The sequence below is a fragment of the Hylobates moloch genome, unplaced genomic scaffold (assembly GCF_009828535.3).
Source record: "Hylobates moloch isolate HMO894 unplaced genomic scaffold, HMol_V3 SCAFFOLD_3, whole genome shotgun sequence".
Classification (NCBI taxonomy): domain Eukaryota; kingdom Metazoa; phylum Chordata; class Mammalia; order Primates; family Hylobatidae; genus Hylobates; species Hylobates moloch.
The window spans coordinates 120,084,455-120,099,927 of NW_026652278.1; the positions used below are offsets into that span (position 1 = coordinate 120,084,455).

The 15,473-nt window shown below is 38.1% G+C and overlaps 1 protein-coding gene across 4 annotated transcripts in view; it reads left to right on the forward strand.

Moving 5' to 3' along the window:
- Positions 1-13,020, forward strand: part of LARP1B (La ribonucleoprotein 1B) — a 153,688-nt gene extending 140,668 nt beyond the window's left edge. For all 4 annotated transcript variants that reach the window (XM_032146902.2, XM_032146896.2, XM_032146888.2 and 1 more), the window contains 4 exons: positions 341-485; positions 7,597-7,706; positions 8,423-8,550; positions 11,025-13,020. In XM_032146902.2, the coding sequence (XP_032002793.1) occupies positions 341-485; positions 7,597-7,706; positions 8,423-8,550; positions 11,025-11,222 (581 nt within the window). In that variant the 3' untranslated portion in view covers positions 11,223-13,020. The remainder of the gene's footprint in view (positions 1-340; positions 486-7,596; positions 7,707-8,422; positions 8,551-11,024) is intronic.
- Positions 13,021-15,473: the final 2,453 nt, after the last annotated feature.

Here is a 15,473-nt window from a genome sequence, read left to right on the forward strand (position 1 = left end):
AGCTATTTCAGCAGTCCTCAATCTTTTTGGCACTAGGGACCTGTTTCATGGAAGACAATTTTTCCATGGGGGATGGTTTTGGATAAAACTGTTCCACCTCAGATCATCAGGCATTAGATTCTCTTAAGGAGTGTCCAGTCTAGATCCCTCACATGTGCAGTTCACAGTAGGGTACCAGTCTGTGGCCTGGGGGTTGGAGATCCCCACTCTATTTAGAAGAAACCTAAATACATTTTGAGGATTAATATGGTTGAGCTTTCTTCATTTTATATATAACATCTGCTGTCTTGTCTTTAAAAAGTATGTTTAATTAAATAATATTTTATTTAACTTTTTTCAGAGAGAAAACGCTTGGGAATTGGTCAGTCCCAAGAAATGAATACCCTCTTTCGTTTCTGGTCCTTTTTCCTCAGAGATCACTTCAATAAAAAAATGTATGAGGAATTTAGACAACTTGCTTGGGAAGATGCAAAAGGAAATTACAGGTCAGATATTTTCTTTTACACTTCGAGGGAGTTTTATTATTTTCTTTTTCTTTTTTTCTTTACCCACGTAGATCCGATAGAGGGAGTTTTTAGAAAATAATTTTAAAAACTAGTACTGAAGTAGCCTGATTTTGAACTGTGAAAGTAGCACAATATAACTAGAGGGAGAGCTGTATTAGTTTTCTATTTCTGCATTGCAAATTACCCCAAAACTCTATAGGTTAAAACAATAAACATTTGTTAGTTCACAGCTTCAAAGAGTTGAGACTCCAGGAACTGCTTAGCTGGGTGGTTCTGGCTTATGGTTTCTCATGAGCTTGCAGCCAAGATGTTGAAGTGGGCTGTGGTCTCTGAAGACTTGGCCTGGGCTGGAGGATCTTTTTCAAGCTCATTCACATGGCTGTTGGCAGGAGGCTTCAGTTCCTTGCCACATTGACCTTCCCTAGGGCATTTTGCAATATGGTTTCACCCTGAATGAGTAGAGCTTCCAAAATGGAAGCCTCAGTATTTTATACAACCTGCACTTGGAAGTGGCATACCATTATTTCTGCCATATTGTATTGTCCATACAGACCAGTCCTGGCACAGTATAGGAGGGTACTACACAAGGTTGTTAATACCAAGAGATGGGATCATGAGGAACCATCTTAGAGGCTGGCAGAAGGGCTGAATGAAATTACAAAACTTTTCTCTCCCATGCTCCCACCATTACAGATTTCCCTTGCATGTACATATACATACCCCAACTGATATGTGCTTAGAGCCAACCCAGTTCTTAAGATTCTTTGAGAAAAGAAAAAGCAAGGCCTCTCACAATATGTCCTTTGACTCACCTTGTCTAATTTTTTCCCCGCTAGTCCTCTAGTACTCTGGGCAACAGTGGTACTGAACTACATATTCTTCAAATGAACCAAGCTCTCTAGCCTCTGGACATCTGTGCATGTTCTTAACTTTGCTTCTACTTCTCTTCATCCTCCCTGTGCTTTTCTAAACCTATTCTTTTTGTCCCAGCTTAGACCTTGCTTCCTTCAGAAATGTTCACGGAAAGTCTTGAGAGTGCCTGTAGGGCTGAGTGAGGGCAGACCAAGAGGGTAAGAAGGATCATGGCGTGGACTCATGAAGGCTATTTATTCATGGGGAAAAGGAGAAAGGAACAAGAGATGGAGAGAAGGGAAAAAGATGATTTTTCATTCAATCATATTTACCTAAACTTACCTTTCTGTAAGTTCTGAAAATGGATTCCTCTTGTAAATATCAAATAAGAATATATTGTTTACCAGATATTGTGATCTTTGAGAATACAAGGTGCTACAAATACATTTTTCTGATTAAAAACACAAAAATTTCTTTGCGTTGACTTATGTATAATAAACAAAGCCCGTTTAATTTTTATCTGTTATCTATATCAGGAACAGCAGATCCATGGCAGGTATTTTTCTATTTCTTTTTCCTCTGTCTATTACTGATATCGCTAATCAATCCCAGTTATGTTTTATGTTCTTTCTTACCCCACTTTTAAGATTTATACTCTTCCTTATGACTTTAATAGCTATTGCCAGTTTACCAGAGTTGGCATAAAAGGCAAAATTTGCCATTCCAAATCTCATTGTTCTTATTCAAACTGTGGTTTCCTACCTATTCGTCAATTGTAAAATCAATTTAGTGGTTCTAACGTGCTTTAAAAAATACAGTAGAAAATACCAGACTGCACTGAGCATAGTAATTCATACATATGAATTTAATTCATACCCATTTACATACAAATTTAAGAACTGTTTTGCAAAACATATATCTTTTTATGTACACACATATAGAGAAGTGCATATTGATTTAGTTATAAGGTAAAATATTTTTCATAGTATTGGACCTAGTCAGAAAAGTTTGAAAGCCATTGTTTTAATTGATCTCAGACTATTTTGCTATTTATGCAATTTCTGTTTGTTCCTTAAGACTTTCTAATAACTTCTCTGATTCCATTTCCACCCAAGTCTAGGTTGGGAGTTCCTCTTCTGTGTTCCTATACACACAACTCTGTGTATGTTTCTAATACCTTTGTAATACAGTTTCCTACCTTTGGTTCTGTTTCTGCAGTATTTATTAGCAGACTGTATTAGCTACTTCTAGACACTAGACTGTATTAGCTACTTCTTAGGAAGTAGTGGTTAAGCACCTGAAGTCCTTGAAATCAGGACTATGTTTGAGTCCCAGCCATTAATTTACTGTGGCCTTGGCAGATCATAATCCCACCAGGCTTTAGGTTCTTTATAAAAAGTAGGTTAAGCCAGGCATGGTGGCTCACACCTGTAATCCCTGCACTTTGGGAGGCCGAGGCAGGCAAATCACTGAGGCCAGGAGTTTGAGACTAGCCTGGCCAACATGGCAAAACCCCATCTCTTCTAAAAATTAGCTTGGCGTGGTGGCCTGTGCTTATAGCTGCTTGGGAGGCTGAAACATGAGAACTGCTTGAGCCTGGGAGGAGGAGGTTGCAGTGAGCCAAGGTTGCGCTACTGCACTTCAGTCTGGGCGACAGAATAAGACTCTGTCTCAACAGAAAAAAGGTTAAATTATGATAGATACTCTCTCATGGGGTTATTGTGAAGATTACACAAAGCATTTAAAGGGCTTAACACATTAACTTATGTATAGTAAGTGCTTGATAAATGATTCCCTCTCTCCCTCCCTGCTTCCCTCCCTCTTTACTTTTTCCTCCCTCCCTCACTCCCTCCCTCCCTCCCTTCCTCACTCCCTCCCTCCCTTCCTCCCTCCCTTCCTTCCTTTCTTTGTTTTTTTGAGACAAAGTCACACTGCTGCCTAGGCTGGAGTGCAGTGTTACGATCTCGGCTCACTGCAACCTCTGCCTCCTGGATTCAAGCAATTCTTCTGCCTTAGTCTCGCAAGTAGCGGGCATCACAGGTGCCCACCACCACACCCGGCTAATTTTTGTATTTTTAGTAGAAATGGGGTTTTACCATATTGGCCAGGCTGGTCTTGAACACCTGACCTCAAGTGATCCACCCACCTTGGCCTCCCAAAGTGCTAGGATTACAGGCATGAGCCACTGTGGCCGGCCAGATGATTATTGTTATTAGGGAATTGTTACTAATTCTGTCCATTGGTTGAAAGTAGTAATAATGTGATTTCAGGAAGGAGGGAGAGAGCTAACATCGCTTGCATCTCTTCAATGTGCTAGCTCTGGTCTAGAGGGTTTACAAATATCTATTTTTGAAAAATAGGATCCAATTGACTCAATTTTCAGTGATATAATTACAAGCCCATGATTTAAATATAGTTCTTTCTGGTTCTAAGCCTCTAGGTTTTCTACTCCTCTGAGCTGTCTTGCAGTAAGTGGTAAATGAGTAAATGACAACTGAGAAGGCTGATCATTTGCCTCGGTCCTTCACTCCAGCAGTTATGCTGCATATTTGGGTTGTGTTATTAATGTCATACTTTTGGTATTTGGAATAGTTTGCTTTGTTTTTTTTTTTTTTTTTTCCATAATTTTTTTTTTATTATACTTTAGGGTTTTAGGGTACATGTGCACAATGTGCAGGATTGTTACATATGTATCCATGTGCCATGTTGATTTCCTGCACCCATTAACTCATCATTTAGCATTAGGTGTATCTCCTAATGCTGTCCTTCCCCCCTCCCCCCACCCCACAACAGTCCCCGGAGTGTGATGTTCCCCTTCCTGTGTCCATGAGTTCTCATTGTTCAATTCCCACCTATGAGTGAGAACATGCGGTGTTTGGTTTTTTGTCCTTGCGATAGTTTACTGAGAATGATGTTTTCCAGTTTCATCCGTGTCCCTACAAAGGACACGAACTCATCATTTTTTATGGCTGCATAGTATTCCATGGTGTATATGTGCCACATTTTCTTAATCCAGTCTATCGTTGTTGGACATTTGGGTTGGTTCCAACTCTTTGCTATTGTGAATAGTGCTGCGATAAACATACGTGTGCATGTGTCTTTATAGCAGCATGATTTATAGTCCTTTGGGTATATACCCAGTAATGGGATGGCTGGGTCAAATGGTATTTCTAGTTCGAGATCCCTGAGGAACCGCCACACTGACTTCCACAATGGTTGAACTAGTTTACAGTCCCACCAACAGTGTAAAAGTGTTCCTATTTCTCCACATCCTCTCCAGCACCTGTTGTTTCCTGATTTTTTAATGATGGCCATTCTAACTGGTGTGAGATGGTATCTCACTGTGGTTTTGATTTGCATTTCTCTGATGGCCAGTGATGATGAGCATTTCTTCATGTGTTTTTTGGCTGCATAAATGTCTTCTTTTGAGAAGTGTCTGTTCATGTCCTCTGCCCACTTTTTGATGGGGTTGTTTGTTTTTTTCTTGTAAGTTTGTTTGAGTTCATTGTAGATTCTGGATATTAGCCCTTTGTCAGATGAGTAGGTTTCAAAAATTTTCTCCCATTCTGTAGGTTGCCTGTTCACTCTGATGATAGTTTCTTTTGCTGTGCAGAAGCTCTTTAGTTTAATGAGATCCCATTTGTCGATTTTGGCTTTTGTTGCCATTGCTTTTGGTGTTGTAGACATGAAGTCCTTGCCCACGCCTATGTCCTGAATGGTATTGCCTAGGTTTTCTTGTAGGATTTTAATGGTTTTAGGTCTAACATATAAGTCTTTAATCCATCTTGAATTAATTTTTGTATAAGGTGTAAGGAAGGGATCCAGTTTCAGCTTTCTACATATGGCTAGCCAGTTTTCCCAGCACCTGGAATAGTTTGCTAAGAAATAAGAGTAAAAATCCAAATATTGCCTATTCAGTATAAATGTTGTATTGTTATCCTTTATCAGTAATCTTAAGAATTTCTATATTCCTCTAAAATATGATTTACTTGATAAAAACCAAAAACTTACTTCTCCAGAAATAAAGAGAGATACTGAGGCATCCCCTCAAAGATTCTGATTTTGGGTACAAAAAAAAAATGGTTGGAAAGAATGAACAAGACCTACTATTTGATAGCATAATAGGGTGACTATAGTCAATGGTAGCTTAATTGTACACTTTTAAATGGTTTAAAGAGGCTGGGAGTGGTGGCTCACGCCTGTAATCCAGCACTTTGGGAGGCCACGGTAGGTGGATCACGTGACATCAGGAGTTCAAGACCAGCCTGGCCAACATGGTGAAACCCCGTCTCTACTAAAAGTACAAAAATTAGCCAGATGTGGTGGCAGGCGCCCGTAATCCCAGCTACTTGGGAGGCTGAGGCAGGAGAATCACTTGAACCCAGGAGGTGGAGGTTGCAGTGAGCTGAGATTGTGCCACTGCACTCCATCCTGGGCAACAAGAGTAAAACTCTGTCTCCAAAAAAAAAAAAAAAAAAAATTAAAATTAAAAAATAAATAAAATGGCTTAAAGAGTGTAATTGAATTGTTTGTAACTCAAAGGATAAATGCTTGAGGGGATGGATACTCCATTCCCCATGATATGCTTATCTCACATTGCATGCCTGTATCAAAACATGTCATGTGCCCCATAAATATAAGCACCCACTGTGTACCCACAAAAATTTTAAAAATTAAAAAAAAAGATCCCGATTCCATTGGTTTGGAGCAGAGCCTTGGCATCAGTATTTTTTAAAAGCTCCCTAGATGATTATAATATGTAGCTAGGATTGAGAACAACTGATGTCGGTATAATATGATCCCATAAGAGGAACATCAAAGCAAGTTTGTCATTCTGAACTGTGGTTCCTTTAGTCTTTGATCTCCTTAGACTTCAGTCATGCAAGCTCAACCAGTAGCATCACTTAAGGCTATGGGAGTCAAGGGCTCAGGTTAGTGTATAAGTGTGTAGTTGGCAGTCCTGCATTTCTCTTGTTGGCTTGCCAGACCATCACTCTTCGTCTTGTAAATAAGCTGGTTACAAAAGAGACACACAATCACATACCCTGCTTCCTGTGACTGACAGCCAGTTAACATTATGTTAGCAGAATGAAGAGGTTGTAACCTTTCTGTTGAGGTACCCAGAATGACTTAGGATTCTAACTTAGGAGTGTTTTAATTGTGGTATCTTTTAGTTGAGTCAGATAGACAAGGTCTTTTTGCTGCCATCTTACAGCCTTGTTTCACTCTCATGGGTTCTGCTCATCAGCTGTGGTTGAAGGTTGAGCCTATATAGTTTGCTGATCTACTGAGCAGAACTCCTAGATTCTCTAGATAGTTACAGACAGAAACAAGGAAATTTGTTTTCTCATTTACGTAGTGATTATAGCTCTATTAGCAATATATCTACTATTAATTGTACTTTGTAATGAAAGCAGGGAGGCTCTCTTAACCATTTAATTATGTTTGTACCATTATAGTTGAATGGGATAACCACACCTGGGATCTAGGGCACAGCCGTATGGTCTTTGTCTTCCTAGAGTAAAGCTTACATTCAAGAGTATTTATTTAATACTGTGTACAAACACACCATTATAAATTTTAGTTTGGGGAAAATCTAACACGTCCCCAATTTATCACTAAATCTTTTGGCCAGTTCTTCAGAAATACCAGGGAGAGATATTGTGTGCATCTAAAGAGGTCATACTGAACTGTCCAAGGGCTGTCTCTCATGCAGCAGGTTCTCAGTATACCTTCATGATGTGCTATGGCTGAGTCAACAAAAATAGCAAAGCCAGCTATGGATTACTAACTACCAGTTCAGTTAAAAATCTGCATACCGGCTGGGCGAAGTGACTCACACCTGTAATCCCAGCACTTTGGGAGGCCGAGGCAGATGGATCACCTGAGGTCAGGAGTTTTGAGACCAGCCTGGCCAACATGGTGAAACCCCGTCTCTACTAAAAATAAAAAAAATTAGCCGGGCGTGGTGGTGGGCACCTGTAATCCCAGCTACTCAGGAGGCTGAGGCAGGAGAATAGCTTGAACCAGGGAGGCGGAGGTTGCAGTGAGCCGAGGTCGCACCATTGCACTCCAGCTTGAGCAACAAGAGCGAGACTGTCTCAAAAAAAATTTAAAAATCTGAATGCTAAAATTTTATTTTTTGTTTAGGATTATTTGTGCCATGTTTGCTTATATTGATGTTACTAACTATAGAGATATTGTATTTTATTATAAACCTTCTATTTTCTCTTTATAGGTATGGGTTAGAATGTCTGTTCAGGTTTTATAGTTACGGACTGGAAAAAAAATTCAGGCGAGAAATTTTTCAGGATTTCCAAGAAGAAACCAAAAAAGACTATGAATCTGGTAACAATAACATCAGAAAACTTGTGCTCTAATTGGAAATTGTAAACCTGAGTCTGTCAGTAAATAGGGAGGGAATTCATAGTTTTTTTCTTCAGGGCAAACCATTTAAGATCTTCATGCTATTATTGTGTTTCGTGATGAAGGATGGGGCACCAGGTAGTAAGAAGGCCCTTCCTGGGAGGTGTTGGAAAGTAACTACTCTCAAGTCTTTCTTTTATGGAGGTATATTTTGTCATTATCCCTTTGACAAACATGGCTACTCACTGATGTTCCATTACATGAAAATTCTATGCAACATCAGCAGGTAAGCTTGGAAAGGCAGAAATAGCACAGTGCTTGAGTGCAGGCTGTGGGCCAGACTGCTAGGTCCAAATTCCCTTTCCACTATTTAGAAGCTATGTGACTGTGGGTAAATTGCCTACCCTTGCTAGCCTCAGTTTTCTCATCTGTAACATATATGAGAACACCCATGTTTTGGGTTGTTTATGGTTCAAATTAGTTTGATGCATAATAAAGCACTTAATACTTGTTACATAGCAAATGCTTAATAAATATTAGCTGCCATTATTGGTTAATTCATTACATGTCTTATTCTCAAGATCTAGAGTAAGCATATATTGGAAGATAAATTGTTTATTGCTGATAGGATTATATTTAATGTGAATAATTTTTAAAATTTCATATAATTTATAATGTATGTTCTTCTTTGTTATTAGGTCAGCTGTATGGACTAGAAAAGTTTTGGGCTTATTTGAAATATTCTCAGTCTAAGACACAGTCTATTGACCCAAAACTTCAGGAATACCTCTGTAGTTTTAAGAGGTTAGAAGACTTCCGTGTTGATGTAAGTTTTAAGTCATTTCCTCTATTCTTTTTATTATCCATATGTTTCAGTCTCTTATCAGTGACTTTTTAAGCTTTAATTTTGTAATTTATATTTTTTAACTTTTTAGTTTTAAAATTAAACTTTGAAATAGATATAAAAATAGTTCAGAGAATTCCCATATACTCTGTTCACTCAGATTTCGCAAATGTTAACATCTTGTATTACCACGGTGTAATTGTTAATTCAATTTAATTTTCATATGCTGCTATAATTAAACATTTTCTAGATTTATTAATTTTTATCTGATATGCTAATTTGTCACTAGTAATGTGAAAACTTTTCACTTTTTAATGATCTTTTAGCTATATAATTTCTGTAACATGTGCTGATATGGATTTAGGGTACCTGCATAATAAAATTAAAGAGAGAATGTTGTGTGCATGTGTGCAAGTGCAAGAGTGGTGTCTTTTAGTTGAGTCAGCTAGACAAGGTCCTTTTGCTGCCATCTTATGACAATGTCCACTCTCATGGGTTCTTCTCATCACCTTTGGTTGAAGGTTGAACTTATATAGGCTTTATCAATTTGATTTCAAGAGGAAAAGAAAAGCATTAAAAAATGTCATGAATGTAAGAAGATAAAGGAAAAGGAGGAAGAAGATAAATAAAAAATAAAGGAAAAAGGCTGGGTGTGGTGGCTCACACCTGTAATTCCAGCACTTTGGGAGGCCGAGGCAGGTGGATCACTTGATGCCAGGAGTTCAAGTCCAGCTGGTCAACATGGCAAAACTCTGTCTTTACTAAAAATACAAAAATTAGCTGGGTGTGATGGTGCACGTGTGTAATCCCTGCTACTCAGGGGGCTGAGGCGCAAGAATTGCTTGAACCTGGGAGGTGGAGGTTGCAGGAGATTGTGCCACTGCACTCCAGCCTAGGCAACAGAATGAGAATCTATCTCAAAAAAAAAAAAAAAAAAGAAAGGAAGAAGAAAAATTTTAAATTTAAAAATAGGAAAGTAAAAGGAAGGCTAGGTTCATCAGCTCTGCTTTGTGTTGTAATTTGTCTTGTGGTTTTGTGTAAATGGACTTGATGACCCACGGATAGGGTTAATAAAAGTGCCTGTCTCTGGAATTAAGAGCTATTTTTCTAGAGTGGTCTAGCCAGTTCTGTCACAAAGACATCCTTGCTCTATATTTCAGACTCTTGCCCCATCTGAACATAAGCTAAGAATTCAGGCCTCCTTTAAGTACAACAGAAGATTGGATGAGAAGGTTACTATCTTAATTTAGCTCCACATAAAAATACTAGTTCATTGGTGTTCAGTTCTAGGCTCCCAAATCTTGGTAACTGGAAAGGCCTAAAAAGCTGACTTTTTTTTTGAATGCAGGATGCCTTTTCACTGGGTACTTAAACGTTTGAAGATGTTTAAATTTGGTATCATCAATAATATTCTCCAGTCTCCTTATCACAGGAATTCTAGATAAACCTTCGAACTTGCTAACGATAATTTAACTTGGCATCTCTTTTATTCCCCTACTGCTTTCCTTTATCTGTTATTTAAACATTTTCACTTAAGCAAGCCTGGAATAGGAGTTTAGGATTGAGAAAGAGACTGAAGGTACACATCCTTTACAGTTGACGAAATTGAATAAAGAAGGCAAATAGCCTCGCTGAAACATTTTCTTGGAGCCATGGAACCCAGCCTTATACCTATACCCGATCAGATCGCTCAGGCCCTAAAACATGAGAGAAGCTTAATAAACATACGTTGAGGCCAGGCGTGGTGGCTCACGCCTGTAATCTCAGCACTTTGGGAGGCCAAGGTGGGTGGATCGCCTGAGCTCAGGAGTTTGAGACCACCCAGGGCAACATGGTGAAACCCCGTCTCTACTAAAAACACGAAAAAATTAACCGGGTGTGGTGGCTTGCGCATCTAGTCCCAGCTACTCGGGAGGCTGAGGCAGGAGAATCGCTTGAGCCCCAAAGGCAAAGGTTCCAGTGAGTCAAGATCGCGCCGCTGCACATCAGCTTGGGCTACAGAGTGAGACTGTGTCTCAAAACAAAACCAAAACCAAAACCAAAACAAAAAACACTCGGGCTACAGAGTGAGACTCCGTCTCAGAAACAAAAAACAAAAACAAAAACCACAAACATATGTTGAGTAAAAGAATGAGCAAATACTAGTAGGCTGATTTAGTTAGGAAGGAAATTTAAGTTTAGTACCTTAAGTTGCTGTTAAGTTTTTGTTATACTAATAAAATCTGTGAGGCGGCAGAATGGCGTGAACCCGGGAGGCGGAGCTTGCAGTGAGCCGAGATCGCGCCACTGCACTCCAACCTGGGCGACAGAGCGAGACTCCGTCAGAAAAAAAAAAAAAAAAAAATTCTGCTGAAGTGTCCATTTAACTTACTTTTTTGGGGAAAAGTCTAGCCTTAGATTCTGAAGGGAGGAAAAACAGTAAAATTGTCAACGGTGTTGTCTTTCATCATTTGCAGCCCCCTATTAGTGAGGAATTTGGAAGAAAAAGACATTCCTCTACTTCTGGTGAGGAGAGTAATCGTCATAGACTTCCACCTAATTCCTCTACAAAGCCACCAAATGCTGCTAAACCTACATCTACCAGTGAGCGTCAGGTACCAATAAACTCTCCCAGAAGGAATACTTCAACGGAGTCCAGTGACAATTCACATTGAACAGTGCTGCCTGTGTCCTGTGGTCTCAAGAAATGGTGAAATGCCTGAGAAATAGACTCTTATGGAAGTTCTTTGTCCTTGAAGTCAACATTTACATCAGTATTTATTTGGGGAAAATCTTCTGGTGTTTAATTGTGATAATCAGAAAGAAGAAAAAGAAAGAAAAGTGGTAGCGTTTTTTCTAACAAGATAAATTCTAAAAATGTTTTCCCTGATTTCACAAACAAGGATAGTCTTGGTGACCTTTTGTAGAGATCCTCTAGTAATGTATTTTGATCTCAGATTTCTTTTTCAAAGCCATGGTTTTACAAAAACAGCATTCCTTAAATATATTTAAAAAACAATACAAGGAATGCCTAACATTTCAGCTCATACTTCTTAAAGAAGATATAGTATGTTGTATTCTTCTCTTCTATAGAGCTTTCTTAAAGAATCCACAATCCAATTACCCCACTGTCAATTCATATTTGAACTTACCAAAAACAAAGGAGGATTACGTATATATTTTTTAAATTCAAAAAAGAATATGAAATTATACATTTAGTATTCCTTTGAGACATATAGTTTAAAGAAAACTTTTTTTAAAACAAAAGTGGGAATATATAGTAAGATTGTAGTTACAATGAGTATATGCACTTTTGATGCTAGGTTTTGCTTTTCTCCCCCCAGTCATATCTCATGATTTCCATAGTTGTTGTATTGGTGTGGAGTTTTCTGAATTGGCATAAGCTGATTACATATTAGAGGTTTATTTTTATGATTCTATATAAACGTGCACAAGTAATTTAAAACCTGCATTGGGATTGGTCGGAATATTGTCCTAAATTAATTAAATCTTGCACTGTTTTGAATGCATCTGCTATTTATACATCTGCAAGTGGGTATGTCGTAAGGAGTCAGATTATCTTTAATTTAAAATGAATACTTAGTTTTACCTTTTTGTTTATTTTTTAATTTTGTTTTGTTTTTATAAGTGTTTTCAAGAGTTATAGCAAATTGATTTCTAATTTTTATTGCTATTACAACTGATGTAAATGATAGTTTCAGTTTTTGTGAGATTTAAAAAAAGCACTTATTCTGAATTTTTTGAATTGATTTTTAATTATTTTTATTTAGAATATAGTTGAAAAGCTGTAATATTCAGTTTTGCTAGTAAAAGACCATTTTTTTGTGAATGAAGTTTCAATTATAAACTTACATCCACTTTATTGAGCACTACATAATTTACAGATATTTTGTTGTATTGGCAAAAGCAAGTGGTTTCCATATGCTAAATTAATTGTATTTTCTTTTTGAGCAGATTGGATGTCTTGTTCTTATAAATTATAATATTGAAATACATATAATCTTTGGATGGATGGGCTGTTAATTTGTAAATAGGTTTTCATTAAGTTATTTCTCATGATAAGTAATAGTTAGCAGTTTTATAATTACTATTTGGAGGGTCATTTTGATGCTTTAAATTGCAGAAATAGTCAAATTTGAATATTCAGAAAATAAATTTATTTAGATATATTGTAAAGAGGGTGCAAAACAAGCAATGGGTTAGAATAATAGATCTTCAAGTCTTTTCTTAAATGGGGTATGTAGTTCCAGCTTTTCAGTGAGAAATTTCCAAACCGTGCTTATTAGCTTTAAATGGTCTCTTGAAATGATCATAAATTTTTCTCAGTATCCTTTTTGTGTTGAACACATACATCTGAAACCTGTATTTAACCAGATATTTCTACTCAACTGAATATACAAGTGTAAATTTGATTGGAAAATTGTATATTATAAATGAAAATATAATAATCAAGAGTTTTGTGGTTTGTATTAATTAGTAGTTTTATCATATTTTTATTATAAAAGTAATACATGTACATTAGGAAATTTAGAAAAGCACAAAGAAGAAAATAAAGTACTTGTTATAAAAAGAAGAAAAACCAAAATTGGTGTCAGGCTATATATAGTGTTATAACCTGCATTTTTCACTTAATGGAGTTGAACATCTTCTGATGTCATTAATATTTCTCATTTTTTTTTTTTTAATTGTAGAGATGGGTTTCACCATGTTGACCAGGCTGATCTTGAACTCCTGGGCTCCAGTGATCCACCTTCCTCGGCCTCCTAAAGTGCCTGAATTACAGGCATGATGAGCCACCATGCCCGGCCAGTGATGTCATTAATATTTCTATTTCATGGCTTTTACTAGTTACATAGTATTCCAGTATGTGAATATGCTGAGTTTACTTAGCTAACTGCTGACTGTTGATCTTTGGCTGTGGCTAGGTTTTGGCTGTTACAAACAACAATTAATAGTCCGGGCATGGTGGCTCATGCCTGTAATCCCAGCACTTTGGGAGGCTGAGGCGAGTGGATCACTCGAGATCAGGAGTGTGAGACCAGCCTGGCCAACATGATGAAGCCCCATCTCTACTAAAAATACAAAAAACTAGCTGGGCGTGGTGGTGCATGTCTGTAATCCCAGTTACTGGGGAGGCTGAGACAGGAGAATCGCTTGAACCCAAGAGGCAGAGAGGTTGCAATGAGCCGAGTACGTGCCACTGCACTCCAGCCTGGGCGACAGAGTGAGACTCCATCTCAAAAAAAGAAAAAACAAAAAACAAACAAACAACAATGAATAGTATCCTTACAGATAAATCTTTGTGTATAAAAGAGTTACTGTCAAGAACTCCTAGAAGCTGGAATTCTAAGTAAAAACGTGTCTCCATTTAAGACCCTCTAGGAAGGTTGCGCAGTTTACATTTTTATCAACAACGTATGCTTCCCTACATCCTTATCAACATCAATTATGATAAATCTTTCTCTTTAGACTGATAAGCAAAAAATCATTTAAATCTCTCTTTTTTTTTTTTTTTGAGATGGAGCTTTGCTCTTGTTGCCCAGGCTGGAGTGCAATGACACGATCTCGGCTCACTGCAACCTCTGCCTTCCAGATCCAAGAGATTCTCCTGCCTCAGCCTTCCGAGTAGCTGGGACTACAGGCGTGCACCACTATGCCCGGCTCATTTTGTATTTTTAGTTGAGGTGGGGTTTCACCATGTTGGCTAGGCTGGTCTTGAACTCCTGACCTCAGGTGATCCACCTTGGCCTCCCAAAGTGCTGGGATTACAGGCGTGAGCCACTGCACCTGGCCACTAAATCTCATTATTAATGTCACCATTTTAATCAGGTCACTAATGAGCGATAATTTTTATTGCTTATTAACCACATTGTTTGTAGATTGCTTGAAAATACCCCTTACGTTTTCATTTTGGAGTGATTATCTCTTTCTGATAAATTTATGGAGCATTTTTACTTATCAAGAATATTAAGCCTTTGCTTTCTAATTCTGCTTATGTATGTTTGACATGGTATGTACATTTTTGGGGTAAAATTTTAAAAAACTATACCCCTTAAAGAAATTCTGAATGTAAAGCTCAAGCAAATAAAAGCCCTGCTATTTAATGAAAAGAAAAACATTATTGACTATAAATCTAAATGGCCCTACCCAAAATTTATGAAAGTCCCTACAGACCTTAGGGCTTCCTTTTTTATTATTTTGCACAATTTTCAATATCATAAAAAAGGCAATGCTAAAAATGTTATTCAAACTCCTCCTCCTCTTTTTTTTTTTTTTTTTTTGAGACGGAGTCTCGCTCTGTTGCCCAGGCTGGAGTGCAGTGGCGCAATCTCGGCTCACTGCAAGCTCCGCCTCCCAGGTTCACGCCATTCTCCCTTCTCAGCCTCCGAGTAGCTGGGACTACAGGCGCCCGCCACCACGCCCCGCTAATTTTTTGTATTTTTAGTAGAGACGGGGTTTCACCGTAGCCTCGATCTCCTGACCTCGTGATCCGCCCGCCTCGGCCTCCCAAAGTGCTGGGATTACAAGCGTGAGCCACCGCGCCCAGCCTTCCTCCTCCTCCTTTTAAGAGAATAGTTGAAGCTGTCTTTGACATTCTCTATACTAAAAGGAATTAGGAAGAGAGTTATGTTTTTAAAGTGGTATTATTTTAGTTTTAAAATATATATTTTTATTTATAAATAAATAAAATATATTTTTTTATATATAAAATATATATATATTTGAGACGGAGTTTCGCTCTTGTTGCCCAGGCTGGAGTGCAATGGCACAATCTCGGCTCACTGTAACCTCTGTCTCCCAGGTTCAAGCAATTCTCCTGCCTCAGCTTCCTGAGTAGCTGGGATTACAGGCATGTGCCACCATGCCCGGCTAATTTTGTATTTTTAATAGAGACAGGGTTTCTC